This window comes from Corythoichthys intestinalis, chromosome 13 (genome assembly GCF_030265065.1).
Source record: "Corythoichthys intestinalis isolate RoL2023-P3 chromosome 13, ASM3026506v1, whole genome shotgun sequence".
Classification (NCBI taxonomy): Eukaryota; Metazoa; Chordata; class Actinopteri; order Syngnathiformes; family Syngnathidae; genus Corythoichthys; species Corythoichthys intestinalis.
In genome coordinates, this window is record NC_080407.1 from 56,497,874 (window position 1) to 56,510,920 (window position 13,047).

A 13,047-nucleotide genomic window follows, 5' to 3' on the forward strand; every position below is an offset into this window, starting at 1 on the left:
GACCAAAGTGTTTATCGGGCTTCCTGCGCGAGGGAGGAAGCTGATAACCGAAGACAAACGCGCGCGTATAGGACGGGTCTGTCGCATTCGGCACGATGCTCTCGTTAGCCGTATTCCTCTGTGCCGGCGTTACCGCGGTGACCGCCGCGGACGGTTGCTACGGCGACCGGGATAAGGACAACCGTCCGCGGCTAAACTGCACGGCGGCCCGTCTCGGCGCTCTCCCCGAGGGTCTCCCACCTACCACCGAGGTAACCGCCGTCGTGTTTGTAGAACGACCGTTGACGATGACGGACGTCCAGTCGTTCTTGTGATGCGCATAGAAGTGAGTTGATGGCTCGTAGGTGTCCGATCCCCTTTGAAGCGGGAGGGCTAGCGGCAAATCAAGTTCAAATCGATCGGACGTGTATTGCTGTCATAGAGTTCAATGAGAAAACTATACAGTGCATCAAAAAAGTGAGTACACCCCTTGCATTTCTGCAGATATTTAAGTCTACCTTATGATGGGACAACACTGACAAAATGGCACTTTGACTCAATGAAAAGTAGTATAAGAGAGTTCGTTTATTTTCCCCTCAAAATACAGCCATTAATATCTAAACCCCTGGCAACAAAAGTGAGTCCACCCCATAGAAATAACATCCCTAAATGTCCAAATTGAGTACTGCTTGTCATTTTCCCTCCAAAATGTCATGTGACTCGTTAGTGTTACTCGGTCCAGGTGTGTGTAGGGAGCAGGTGTGTTCAAATTTGTAGTGCAGCTCTCTCATACTGGTCACTGAAAGTTCCAACATGGCAAGGAACTCTGAGGATCTTAAAAGGCGTATTGTTTTGCTACATGAAGATGGCCAAGGTTGCAAGATTGCCAACACCCTGAAACTGAGCTGCAGCACAGTGGCTAAGATCATCCAGCGTTTTAAAAGAGCAGGGTACACTCAGAACAGGCCTCGGGTCGGTCGTCCAAAGAAGCTGAGCGCACGTGCTGAGCGTTACATCCAAATGCTTTCTTTGCAAGATCGACGCGGGAGTGCTGTCAGCATTGCTGCAGAGATTGAAGAGGTCAGCCTGTTAGTGCTCAGACCATACATCAAATTGGTGCGCATGGCTGTCACCCCAGGAGGAAGACGATACACAAGAAAGCCCGCAAACAGTTTGCTGAAGACATGTCAACAAAGCACATGGATTACTGGAACCGTGTCCTACGGTCTGATGAGACGAAGATTGATTCGTTTGGTTCTGATGGTCTCAAGCGTGTGTGGTGGCGACCGGGTGAGGAGTACAAAGATAAGTGTGTCGTGCCTACAGTCAAGCGTGGTGGTGGAACTGGGAATGTCACAGTCTGGGGCTGCGCGAGTGCCGCGGGTGTTGGAGAGTTACGTTCCTTTGAGGGAAACATGAACTCCAACATGTACTGTGAAATACTGCAGCAGAGCATGATCCCCTCCCTCCAGAAACTGGGTCGCAGGGCAGTGTGACCCCAAACACGCCTCCAAGATGACCGCTGCTTTACTGACCAGGTTGGATTAAAGGTGATGGACTGGCCAAGCGTGTCTCCAGACTTGAACATCTTTGGGGGATCCTCAAGCAGAAGGCGGAGGTGCCCAAAGTCTCAAATATCCGGCATCTTGGAGGAGTGGAAGAGCATTCCAGTGGCAACCTGTGAAGCCCTGGTCGACTCCATGCCCAGGCAGTTCCGGATAATAGTGGTGGCCACACAAAATATTGACAGTTGACATGTTGTACTGTATGCTAATGTTGACAGCTTTCACTAAGGGGGTGTGCTCACTTTTGTTGCCAGGGGTTTAGATATTCATGGATATATTTTGAGGGGAAAATAAATGAACTCGATTGCATAAGCTACTTTTCATTGTGCCAAAGCGTCATTTTGTCAGTGTTGTTCCATGAAAAGCTATACTTAAATATCTGCAGAAATGCGAGGGGCGTACTCACTTTTGTGATACACTGTACATAAGTACTGTACAAAAACGAGTGCCGTCGCCCTAACATTTGATGCCAATTGTCAGCACGGCGTCTTTGACGTACACATCATAGACAAGCACGCGTTTCCTGCTTCCTGAATGATCATTTCATCTCTTCCGTCGGCGAGGTCCTCTTGTTTGCCAGGAACCTGTTCTCCAGCCTGTCTTGGGAATCCTTCCAGATCATGAGCGAGCTGCACGAGCTGGACCTGACGGCCAACGAGGTGAGCGGGAAGCACGGCGAGGGTCCGCGTCGGCGTCTCGCTAAGGCCCCCGCGCCGTCTTCTCAGGTGGGTCTGGTGACCGTAAGCGCCGTGCCGCTTCTGCTGCGCCTCGCCGTCCTCCGACTCGGACGCAATCGCCTGACGGCTCTGCCCGGCCGGGCCTTCTTCGCTTGCCCCGCCCTGACGGAGCTCCACCTGGAGGACAACGCCATCGAGTCCTTGAAGGACGACACTTTCGCCGGACTGGGAATTTTAGAGGTTAGCGCCGGTTCCTCCGTTGTCCGCGTACGCACGCGCAGACCGTTCTCTCTTCCAGGTCCTCGACCTGTCGTCCAATCGCATCCGAGTTCTTCCGCCCTTCTTGCTCCGCCCCTTGGTTGCCATAGAAACGATCTACCTGGAAAACAACCTGGTGGGAGACTAACGGCGAGATGTTTCTGAGAAGCCCTTGACTTGCCCGCGTTTCCTATTCAGGTCGGCGAGGTTCCGGACGATTGGTTCAACCCGAAGGAGGACGTGCCCTTCCTGTTTCTCTCCGCCAACTCGTGGGCGTGTTTCTGCTCGCTGACGTACCTGAGCGCGTACTTGGGCGACTTCTTCTTCAACTTCTACGTACGGGACGGCACAATCATCTCAAGAGACCCCAGAAGTTTGGTACGGTCGATTCCTATAGTACTCAATGCTTGAAGCAGATGTCGCCAGCGCCGTTCATAGTCACTACAGAAGATACTCTTTAAGTCTAAAGTCACGCCCCTCTCTGGCATTGCAGGTGTGTCACTCGCCTCCGTGGTTGAAAGACAGAGCCGTCTACGACGTCCATCGGGATGACCTGTGTCGGTCTACCACGCCGCCACAGACCGTCCCCACGGCTCCGTCCGCCGGCCCGACCGGCGAGAGTCGGGATGAAGGCGGCAGAGGCGACGGGGCCGTTATTTGGCGTCCCGCGGTCACTGAAGGTCAAGATGAAGGCGGTAGAGGCGACGGAGCCGTTGTTTGGCGTCCCGCGCAAACCGCTTCCTTCTTCTCGCTCCCTGGCCGCACCGTCACCACGATGTCGTACCTCGCGACTCTGACTCCGTCGCTTCCGACCACTGTCGGCCGGCAGCGTGGATGGAACGAGAGCAGCGCGGCGTCCTTTGGCCGCCCGCCCAGCGCCGGTGTATTTTGCGTGTGGTTGTTGGCCGGTTACGCGTGTCTGTGCGCGATGGGGTTAGGGTGTACCCTCCTGACTTTAGCCAAACTCGCGGTCTTGTACAAAGTAGCGTACGAACCGCTAAGCGCCACGCTCGCCAGGGGACGCGGGGGGACGGCGGAAGGCGGCGCCGAGGCCGTTTATCGTTCGATGCTTTTCGTTAGCCGCGAATCCCGTGAGGCGTACAGGACGACCCTGTACCGCGAACCCGGGACGCAGGTGGCGCTGCAGCAATGGAGCGACGCGATGGGCGGGGGTCAGGACGCCGAAGGGGGTGCCGGGTGGAGGCAACGCTTCAGCGTGCTTCTACGCCAGGAGAGAGCGGAGCCGGGCGGGGTGAGGGAGGAGCGAGATTGGGTGGTGGGCGAGTGGCTGGCGCAGTATCTTCCGGGCGTGACCCGTGATGTCGCTCCGCTTCCTGTTTTATAGGATTTAAACATACGCGGAGTTTAAATGGTAAATGGTGTTACACTTATATAGCGGAGTTTAGGGGGGCCACCTGGTGGCTGAAAAGTGTCATTGCATGTAAATGACTTTCCTATATTTGATTATATCATTAAGAGTTTTCTGGTAAAATATGGTCTATAAAAGTTGTAAAGCAATAAAACAATAAAAATGAAGAAGAAATGAACAAAAAAATGTTTCCTAATGGCCCAAAACTATTTTTCAAACAGATCATGTGACTAGCACCTTAGACGGTATTTGCTTTGCTTAGCCAAAACCACCTGAGAACCGAAGAGGCAAGATGCCATTTTTTCAAACGCGAGAACCACTACTAAGCAAGAACTGAGGATTGAAAATGTGAACCACGAAACGCCAGAGAGCACCGCCAAAATTGGTGAACGGACGCTAATTGTACTACAGAGCCACCACCGGCGGGTGTACGATCCCGGCGAAAATGCGAAGCGGCCCGATTTAGAATTCCCCTCAAAAAGGATGGGAAACAAAAAAACACTTATTTTCAATTTATTATGATAAATATTCTCGTAAATGAATTTTATCGCTGACACTGCGTCATCAACACGCTGTCCCCCAGAAGTCAAACTCCGCCTATGGACTCAAACCTAAGGAGTTGTTGGCCGCCATTGATGATGATTGAAGTTCATCACTAGTGGACGTCCGGTCCATTTGAAACGGGAGGGAGGGCCAAATGGACGGGGACGTCTGTAATAATCAATGGCTGGCAAAAATTTGATGCGGGAGGATTTACAGGAGTCGTCCAGTTGATATGTAGAATTGCGCCATCTTGTGGCAATATCGTTAATTGGTGGCTCGACCATTTAACCTTTGATATTTCATTTCATTTTTGATCCATTCACAAAATACAAATGATGTGCCATTTCTTCTAAACAAGGTCTTGTTGCTACGGGAAAAGAACTGCCGCTCATAATTGGCCGTGATTGGCTAGAATCCCGCCCTATCAGCCAATCCGAAAGCAGCACTTCACCAGGCGGGTGAAATCAACACAATCCTGAAGCAATAGCCGGTTTAAAATCATCTCGATTTGTTCTCAAACGACAACGGATATTAGTTTTACAGGTTGAATTTCGTCTGTTTTTGACACGCTGGTAAATCGAGGTGACGATGATGTCGAGGTCGTTGCTTCCGCTGCTTTCAGAATAAGAGCGAGCGTTCCGATACATTTTCAACGCCGTTTCGCGTATGACGACGTCTCGCTTGGTCACTCGTCGTCATCGTCGAATAAAACCCGGGCGGGCCGAAAGTCGAATATGGTACGAGGTTGGAGAACCTCGCCGGAACCGGACCACGGAGATGGCTTTTATTTAGAAGGGCTACCGGATGCGGAGAAGCGACTCGGACTCAATCCGGCCAGCACGACGCGACGGGCGGGCGACGGGAGCTGATGGCGGCGGGTCTCAACGAGGAGGAGGCGGAGAAGGCTCCAGGCAGAGCGAGGAGGCCCCGCCGGACGGCACCGAACCACCGCAACCGAGAAGCGAGGACGGATGGAGCGGTACGCGTCGCCTCTGTCCGTACGTGTACGCGTTTATACGCCGCCGTCGCGGTCACGTCCGAGCGAGTGAGAACGCGCTAAAAGCTGCCAGCCAGGAGGCCCTTTCTTGTCATGACGCAAGGGGCGCTATCGAGAAGTGCGCCGTCAGTTGTCATGGCAACTGTTGCAAACACACACGTGACCGACCGCCGGAGCCGCAGAAAGCGACGACTCGCGTGGTTTATCGAGCCCAAAAAAGAAACTTTGACATTCTCTCCTCTTCACAGGTGCAGGGATCGCCTACCTGCTGCCGTCGTGTCCGCCCCTTAGCGTAGCTCTCCTCACCTCCCCTCTGTATTGACAAAAAGCTGGCGGGCGGCCTAACAAGCGAAGACCATAATCGTAGCGGAACGGCGAGGAATCCACTCTTCGTCCTAAAGATGGAACGGCGAGGACTCGCCCGCGCGTTCAGCGGCTAGCGGGTCGACGAGGCGAGCGGGGTGCGATGGAGTACCACTCCGGTGGCAGCCTGCCCCGCTATTGCCCCGGCGCCAACGCCAATGGCGGCTACCTCTGCGAGACGGGTCACTGCTGCGGCGAGACCGGCTGCTGCACGTACTACTACGAGCTGTGGTGTGAGTGTTCAGATTAGTCGATACCGTTCTCGGGCCTACCGATCGACGGCGCCAGACGTCCGATCCGTTTCCGCCGCCGGCCAATCAACGTTTCTTCAATTGGACGCGCAGGGTTCTGGTTGCTGTGGACGGCCCTCATCGTGTTCAGCTGCTGTTGCGCCTACCGCCACCGGCGCGCCAAAGTGCGCGCGCAGCAGCAGCGCCGACGCCAGCGAGAGATCGGCCTGCTCGCGTGCCAGGGCCCCGCCTCCTACCCGGCCTCCGCGCTGGACCTCAGTAAGTCTCGCGCGTGTCGTTCATCACCGGCCGACGCTAACGCGTGACGTGCCCGCAGGTTTCCTAGCGTCGCTCAAGCTGCCGTCGTACGAGGAAGTGGCGGCTCAGCCCTCCACGCCGCCTCCTCCCTATAGCTCCGTCTTCACGGCGCCGCGCTACCCGCAGCCCCCCCGCGCCGCCGACCCCCACCTGCTCACCCTTCACCGCCCGCTCAGCGACGGCCCCTCCTCGCTCAGCTCGGAGAACAGGTGCGTCGCCGTAGGGTACGCCTTAGCGCAGGCGGGCGAACCGGTCCTCGAGGGCTGTAGCGGGTCCCGGTCTTTGCTCCGACTGATCCGGCACAGAACCAATGAGGTTTCTGCCGAAACAAGAAGTACCAACCGATTGCGCTCGCGAGACGACGGAAACCGGCACCCGCCGCGGCCCTTGTGCTGAGCAGTTTGCCCGCCCCCGCCTTAGCAAATCTGTTGTTTTTCTTCTCTGCAGCTCCAGCTGCTCCTGCGACTCCTGCTGTCCTTCATCCCCGTGTAGCTCCTCCCCCTCCGCTCCCCTGACCTACGAGACGGACACGAGCCACGCCTCCACGCCTAGCGAGGCGGCGGCGGCCCTCCCCTTGGACGTCGAGGCTCCGCCCTCTCCCAGCACAGACGCGGCGGCGGTCCCCACCCCGCCGCCGCCCGTAGGCCCGGAGCCCGCCTCCGAAAAGCCCGAGTCGCCCGGGCCCGGCGAGGGCGCGACGCTCTCCGCCCTCGCTCCTCCACGTACCTCCTTACCCGCCCGGCCTTCTCCGTCCCCGCCCAAGCAGACGCTCTTCTCGCCGTGCGTGGACGTCTTTCCGGCGGAGCCGGACGAGGCGGAGGAGGAGGAGGACGACGACGTGGACGCCGACGAGAGCCAGTACCGCCACCGCAGATTGACCGGCGACTCGGGCATCGAAGTGTGCCGCTGCCGCGTCCGAGGCCAGGAGGCGCGGGAGGAAGACGCGGAGCCGGAGAGCGACGCCGGGGGAAAGGACCCCGATCTCCACGACAGCGTCGACTGTCCCTCCAAGCGCGCGTGCCGCCCCGCCGAAGACGCGTGCGAGGTCGCCGTCGTCGCGGAAACGGCTTGACGGACGGAGTCGGCCGCGAATTTCAAAAGACCGAACGTTTCGGCTGGCGACGCGCTTCCCTTTCTGGAAGTAGACGCATCCCGATTGGACACGGACACGCCGGTTTGGAGGCGATTACGTCATACTTGGCCGTGGACCTTTCTTGATGGATTGTCCACTGCTACCATCTGATTGGACATCTGACATCTCTTGACATCTCCTGTTTGAATACGGACACCTCCTGTTGTACCGTTGACGTGACGGTCAGGTGAGCGGAAGATAAGGCTTCACGTCTCCATGTACTAGTTGTGGTGCTTTTCGGTCTTTAGCTGAGGGAGGGACTGCTGTCGCATCGCAGCGCCCTCCCTGTGGTAGATTACTGTTACTACAGCTAGCCAAGTTTGTAGCGCTCTTCTTTCTCTTTTTGTACGGAGGACCAAAGCTGCCAAACTTCAAAAGAGAAAAAAAAAAATAGATGAAAATAAAAATGACAATAAATACAAGAATAATATTAGAAAAGGAACAACATAACCACCCAACAGGCAAGCGGTTCAAACATAGGAATGTCTTCTATGTGTATTCATTTTTTTTCTTTTGAAAATGTATTTATCTTTAATCTTGGCAGCTTTGCTACTCCATACTTTTGTGGCTTTTTACTCGAGTCGGAACACTCCAGTTGATTGTAATGTACGCCGACCCGGTGCTAGCCCGACGCCAAGTCGCTAGAAGTCAAAAGTTGGCTACCTCTTAAAAAAAAGCTAATGGTAGAGCGTTTAATAAGCACCTCATTGTAAAGCCATTCTAACTATTGTGTTCCAGTTGGTTTTTTTTTAGGGGGCTTCTAAGTCACACTTACAGCTGGTTTGGCGCTTTGACACGCAAACGGATGTTTCTGCTCGTGGTGACTTCCCGTTTGTGTCATGACGAGGCAATTCTTATTCCCGTGATCTTGAACATGTGTTTTTGTGCGTGAGCCGTGCTAAATAAATGAATGGCGTGTACTTATGCTGTTGTTTATTGACGCACACGGAGTCATAGCGGTTTCTCATTCACGCTAGCCGGAGCGCCGAGGTCCCACCCGGACCGCGGCGTGACGGCGATTTTGTAAGGTAGCGGCTGCAAGACCACGCCGAGACGTCCCCGCAGGTCGGGCGGCGAATCCCCGAGCGGCGGCGTAAAGCTCATTCGCTGGAGCAAGGAGGACAGGAATAGAAACAGCTCCGTCCTGGCTAGCGATTCGCCCACGCAGATGCGAGGCCCCGCCCCGAAAGGCAGGAAGCAGGAGGGCGTGACCCGGCGACCCCGGTCATCGAGGAAACGATCTGGAGAAGTCGGGACGGCGTTCAGGTCCAACGTAAGATGACCTAACCTAACGTCGGGCTGCGTTTACCTGGCACGAACGAGTCCGGTCGGTCCCAGTGGTCGGGGTGGTGATGGATAGCCCACATGTTGACCAACACCCGAGTCCCGCGTCGGACGGCGTGACGGCCGATGCTGCGGAGAGCATTCACAGGTTAGACGGCGCCTCGGGCGTAGCGTGCGGCCGTTTCACGTACCTGCTGTCAGTCGTGGCGACGTGCGGGATCAGTACCGGGCTGACCGGCCGGATCCGCATTCCCTCATTGATGACGGCGTCCAGATACGGGAGCCGCACGCGGTCCGCCGCGCGTACCGCCCGATCGCCCACCTCTCGGTCCAGTTCCTCCTGTGCGCGCTTTTGGACCTGCGGAGGAGGCCCGTGCAACTTAAGCGCCGGCACCGAGTACCGCGGTTCTTAACGTGTACCTCAGGGTGATGTAAAAAGTAGGCCAGGATCCAGAGCAGCGTGGTGGACGTGGTCTCCACGCCGGCGCCGAAGGCCTCCGCCGCCGTCATCAACACGTGGTCGTCCGTGATGACCTCGCCGTCGGGCCCGGGTGAACTCTGACCCTTCAGCAAAGCGTCCAGGAGATCTCTGGGGTCGGCGTCGCTCGGCGACGCCTGACGACGAGACTTAAGTTAACGGCGGGCCGAGAGTCCTCCGTCGTAATGACGGAAATCCGTCAGCCGGGGGGGCTAGAGGTCATTCGCGAGATCAGCGGGAGGACCAGGGGTCGGGTCGGGGTGCCATTACATTATGCTGATAGAGAGTTTGGTTTTCGCCACTTTCACCTTGTGTTCCCGCAGCTTTCGCGTGAGAAGGCGGTCTCGCACTGCGATGCACGCTTTCAGCTCGTCCAGCGACGCGTTCGGGAATACCTGAGGAAAGGCGCTCACCCGTGAGGCGCCGACAGGCAAAACCCGGAGACTCGGGCGGAGTCGTACTGTACCTTCATCCAGGAGAAGATGTCGACCAGTCCTCCCCTCGCGATGGTGCGCACGATACCGTGGTTATAGCGCATCACCTCTTCCAGCTCCCCGTCCCCGCGTTTGTAGGCGGTGCCGAACACGAGCGTGCACACGACGTTGGTGACGGCCGCGGTCACCGCGAGCGACGGGTCGAAGCCGCGGGCCTCGCCGGACAGGAGTTCGGCGCATAGACCGTCCGCCTCGGACAGAACTGACGGACAGATCGTACGTACGGATCCGTCGGAAAAACCCGGGGCTCCACTTACCGATGTCCCACAAGCGGTCGCTCCCTTCTCCGAACAGAGCAAAGGAAGCGTGCACCAGGCGGCGGTGCAGCTTCCACAGAGGCGAGAAGTCGGCGAAGGCGATGTCTTTCCCGCCTCTTGTTAGCAGATCGGTGGTCACCTGCCGATAACGAGGTCATTCGGCGCGTCGGGCAAAAGCTCCGCGCTTTCGGGAGGCGTCACCGTGCTGGGGCGTCCGGCGAAATCCCGACCTCTTCGCAGGAGAACTTCTCTGGCGTGGACGTGGTCGTTGACAACCACCGTGCGATGTGGCCCGAGGTAGAGCTCGAACAGGGGCCCGTACCTACCGTACATACAGGAGCCAAAAAATCTACAATTATTCATGAAATGATTCCAAAAGACATGAAAGAAACAGGCAAACAAGATGTAACTCAATGGCCGGAGCGGGAATTTCCCATTTTCAAAGTGAAAAGTTGTTATCGTTTTAATCCTGTGTTCCATCGCCGCAGGTCAAATCGGGGACTCGCCTGCGGCCCAAGTGCGTGAAGAGCAAGTGAGGGGGGGCGCCTCCCCCCAGCCAAGGAAGACTTCCCACAAGGGGCAGTCGCGGTAGGCCCGGCATCCCGCCGCCGGAGCGCCGAGTTGCCGCCACCAAGACGGCGGCGAGCGCGGCCAGGAACAGCGGCGCTGAAATGAGCGGCCAAGAAAAGACGGAGGCCAACATGGCGGGCAAATGAAAAAGGAGGCCGAGTGCCTGGCCTTTTTAAGTTCGAGGCCGGGAGAGACCTCCCTCGCACGTGTTTATCTGCGCCGGGCGACCTTGGTGTTATCACGTTGTGCCATGCAGTCCCGCCCGATGATGATTTCAATCATCATGGCCAGGATTAGCCTGTGGAATCGAGGAAACCTCCCCATACGCTTATACCAAGATTCTCACAATAGACACAATTTTCAGATTCTTACACTACATTTTTTCTTCTGTAACACTGGCCACTGGGTGGTGCAAAAATCACAATAACAAACAGTCTAACTAAGCGAGATCCTCAAATATCGGCTAAAATTCAAATTTGGCCTGGCCAATATATAGTAACTGTCGACCGTTCTTGAAAAAGGACCATATATCGTTTGACCTCACGAGCGACGAACGGGCGACGTATCACCGTATCGATATATTTTTCACAAGCCGAGTGGGAGCGCCGCATCGGTATCCTTGAATGTGCTGTTGTTGCCACGGAAACCGCATCCCGGCCTCTGCGGCGGCCACCCAAATTTCAGCGCCGGGCCTTTGTCGTCACAATGTTGTTGTTGTTTATTATTCAGATTTGCATCCAAACAGGCGTCGCCACGGAAACAACGCACACTCACTCGCCGCATCCGCAACGTGTGTCACACGCGCTGCCGCAGTGAGGAAAGCCCGCCGCTCCTTTTATGGCGCGGGGATGCCCGGCGTCAGCGCAGGAAGTCGGCCATGTTTGGGCATCCTCGACACGCACGGAGGGGGGAATCCCTCGCGCAGCTCTCCGCCAATGATGCGGGGCCGGCGTTGCCACGGAGACGGAGGGTATAAAAGGGACGGCGAGGACCGGAGCTCGGCATCCTCGGCGCCGATCGAACGCAGCGACGCGAACCCGAAACCCGCTCGGAGGAAATTCCCTTCCCGTCCGTCCGCCGCCATGCTCGCCGAGCGCCACCGCAGCTTCCTGTCCGACTTTGAGGACGCGTGCAGCGCCTGGGTGAACGGCGCCGAGTCCGACCGCTCCGACTTCAACGAGGCCGAACTAGCCGGTGAGTCGCCGAGGCGTCGTCGTCGTCCCCGTCGGCTGTTACGCAATGATAGCGAATGTCCCTTTCCCCGTCGCCCTCAGTTGTCTCCCCGGGGACCGACGCCTCCGATTCCGATTTCTTCTCCGACTTCAGCGACTCCGAATCGCTCTCGCCCTCCGTCGACTTCTCCGCCGGCTTCCCGCCCGAACCGGCGGCGGGCTTGAGCGGCACGGCGGACGCCATCCTCAACATGATCACGGAGATCGTGGGAATCTGCACTGAAATGGAGCAGCGGGGGGACGCCCCCGTCGTCACGGTCAAGAGCGAGTCGGGCCGCGGGGCCGACTTAATCGCCGCGCCGGCGACTCCGGACTTTATCGAGACTCTGCCGAGCCGAGACGGAGGCCGGGCGCCGACCGACGGATCGGAGGTCGAGTGGGAAGAGGATCGGATGACCGACCGGAGGCCGGGCGCAGACGCGAGCCGAGTGAAAATGGAGGCAGACCTCCACCTTCCCGCGCCATCCGCCCTCGACCCCGACCTCCTGTCGTCCCTCCTGCGGGGCGCCTTCCCGACCGTGCGCCCGAGCGGGGTTCCGGCAGGCGGCAAATCATCCCAGAGAGCTGAGAGCGGCGCCCAGGCCGAGGCCAAAGCCAAGGCCAAGGCCAAGGCCAAAGCCAAGGCCAAGGCCTTCCCGTGCTCGGTGGAAGGCTGCGAGCGGCGCTTCTCACGCTCGGATGAACTCAACAGGCACGTGCGCGTGCACACGGGACAGAAGCCTTTCCGGTGCGGCGTGTGCGCGCGGAGCTTCAGCCGCAGCGACCACCTGACCACGCACACGCGTACGCACACGGGCGAAAAGCCCTTCTCCTGCGACGTGTGCGGGAAGCGCTTCGCGCGCAGCGACGAGAGGAAGCGGCACGGCCGCGTGCACGTCAAGCAGCAGCTCCGAGCGCAAATGATGGCCGCCTACTCCATGGCCGTGAGCGCCGTGTGAGACGGCGAAACCTTCCGGGCCTAAAGAAGGCTCCCCTTCGACCTCTCGGCGAGCCCTCGCGGGAGACGGGGAAGGAGATGTTCTTGCATGAGGGTGAAAAGTGACGTGACCTCTTATGTTTGTACCATAGCTCTATTTTTCTAGATGTTTCTATTCTCGTCATGTGACTTTTCTATAACTTGCACTAAAGCATTGTGGGATACGTGTTCATGTCCCCGCTTGACGATGCTCCAATTAAAAAATACAATCAAAAACAAATCCAGTGATCAACTCTGTGTTTTTGTGCGTTGAGGGGGGGACTGGGAAGGTTGAGTCGCCATGGCAACTGAAGTTAATGTGAGTCATCTCCACAGACAAGGTCGC

The 13,047-nt window shown here is 57.2% G+C and overlaps 3 protein-coding genes across 6 annotated transcripts; 2 read left to right on the forward strand and 1 right to left on the reverse strand.

Annotated features, from left to right (window-relative positions):
- Window positions 1-70: 70 nt before the first annotated feature.
- On the forward strand, window positions 71-8,368 carry si:ch73-290k24.6 (WW domain binding protein 1-like). 4 transcript variants are annotated; one of them, XM_057854850.1, is made up of 7 exons: window positions 71-251; window positions 2,108-2,203; window positions 2,270-2,461; window positions 2,520-2,615; window positions 2,678-2,857; window positions 2,973-5,389; window positions 5,637-5,854. In XM_057854850.1, exons 1-6 carry the CDS (start codon window positions 96-98, stop codon window positions 3,822-3,824), a joined length of 1,572 nt encoding a protein of 523 aa, XP_057710833.1. In that variant the 5' UTR covers window positions 71-95; the 3' UTR covers window positions 3,825-5,389; window positions 5,637-5,854. The 4 variants fall into 4 exon arrangements, with proteins under 4 accessions (XP_057710833.1, XP_057710832.1, XP_057710834.1 ...); XM_057854849.1 differs by having other exon boundaries at window positions 2,973-5,370; XM_057854851.1 differs by having other exon boundaries at window positions 104-325; window positions 2,973-5,370.
- LOC130928348 (steroid 17-alpha-hydroxylase/17,20 lyase) lies at window positions 8,348-11,303 on the reverse strand. Its single transcript, XM_057854864.1, has 9 exons — window positions 10,451-11,303; window positions 10,146-10,266; window positions 9,945-10,083; window positions 9,660-9,889; window positions 9,502-9,588; window positions 9,136-9,330; window positions 8,907-9,073; window positions 8,741-8,844; window positions 8,348-8,672 (listed from the first exon to the last, which is right to left on the reverse strand). The coding sequence occupies exons 1-9, from the start codon at window positions 10,645-10,647 to the stop codon at window positions 8,383-8,385; spliced, it is 1,530 nt and encodes a 509-aa protein (XP_057710847.1). The 5' UTR covers window positions 10,648-11,303; the 3' UTR covers window positions 8,348-8,382.
- A 59-nt stretch (window positions 11,304-11,362) lies between these two features.
- Window positions 11,363-12,942, forward strand: LOC130928695 (early growth response protein 4-like). Its single transcript, XM_057855410.1, has 2 exons — window positions 11,363-11,708; window positions 11,789-12,942. Exons 1-2 carry the CDS (start codon window positions 11,363-11,365, stop codon window positions 12,682-12,684), a joined length of 1,242 nt encoding a protein of 413 aa, XP_057711393.1. The 3' UTR covers window positions 12,685-12,942.
- Window positions 12,943-13,047: the final 105 nt, after the last annotated feature.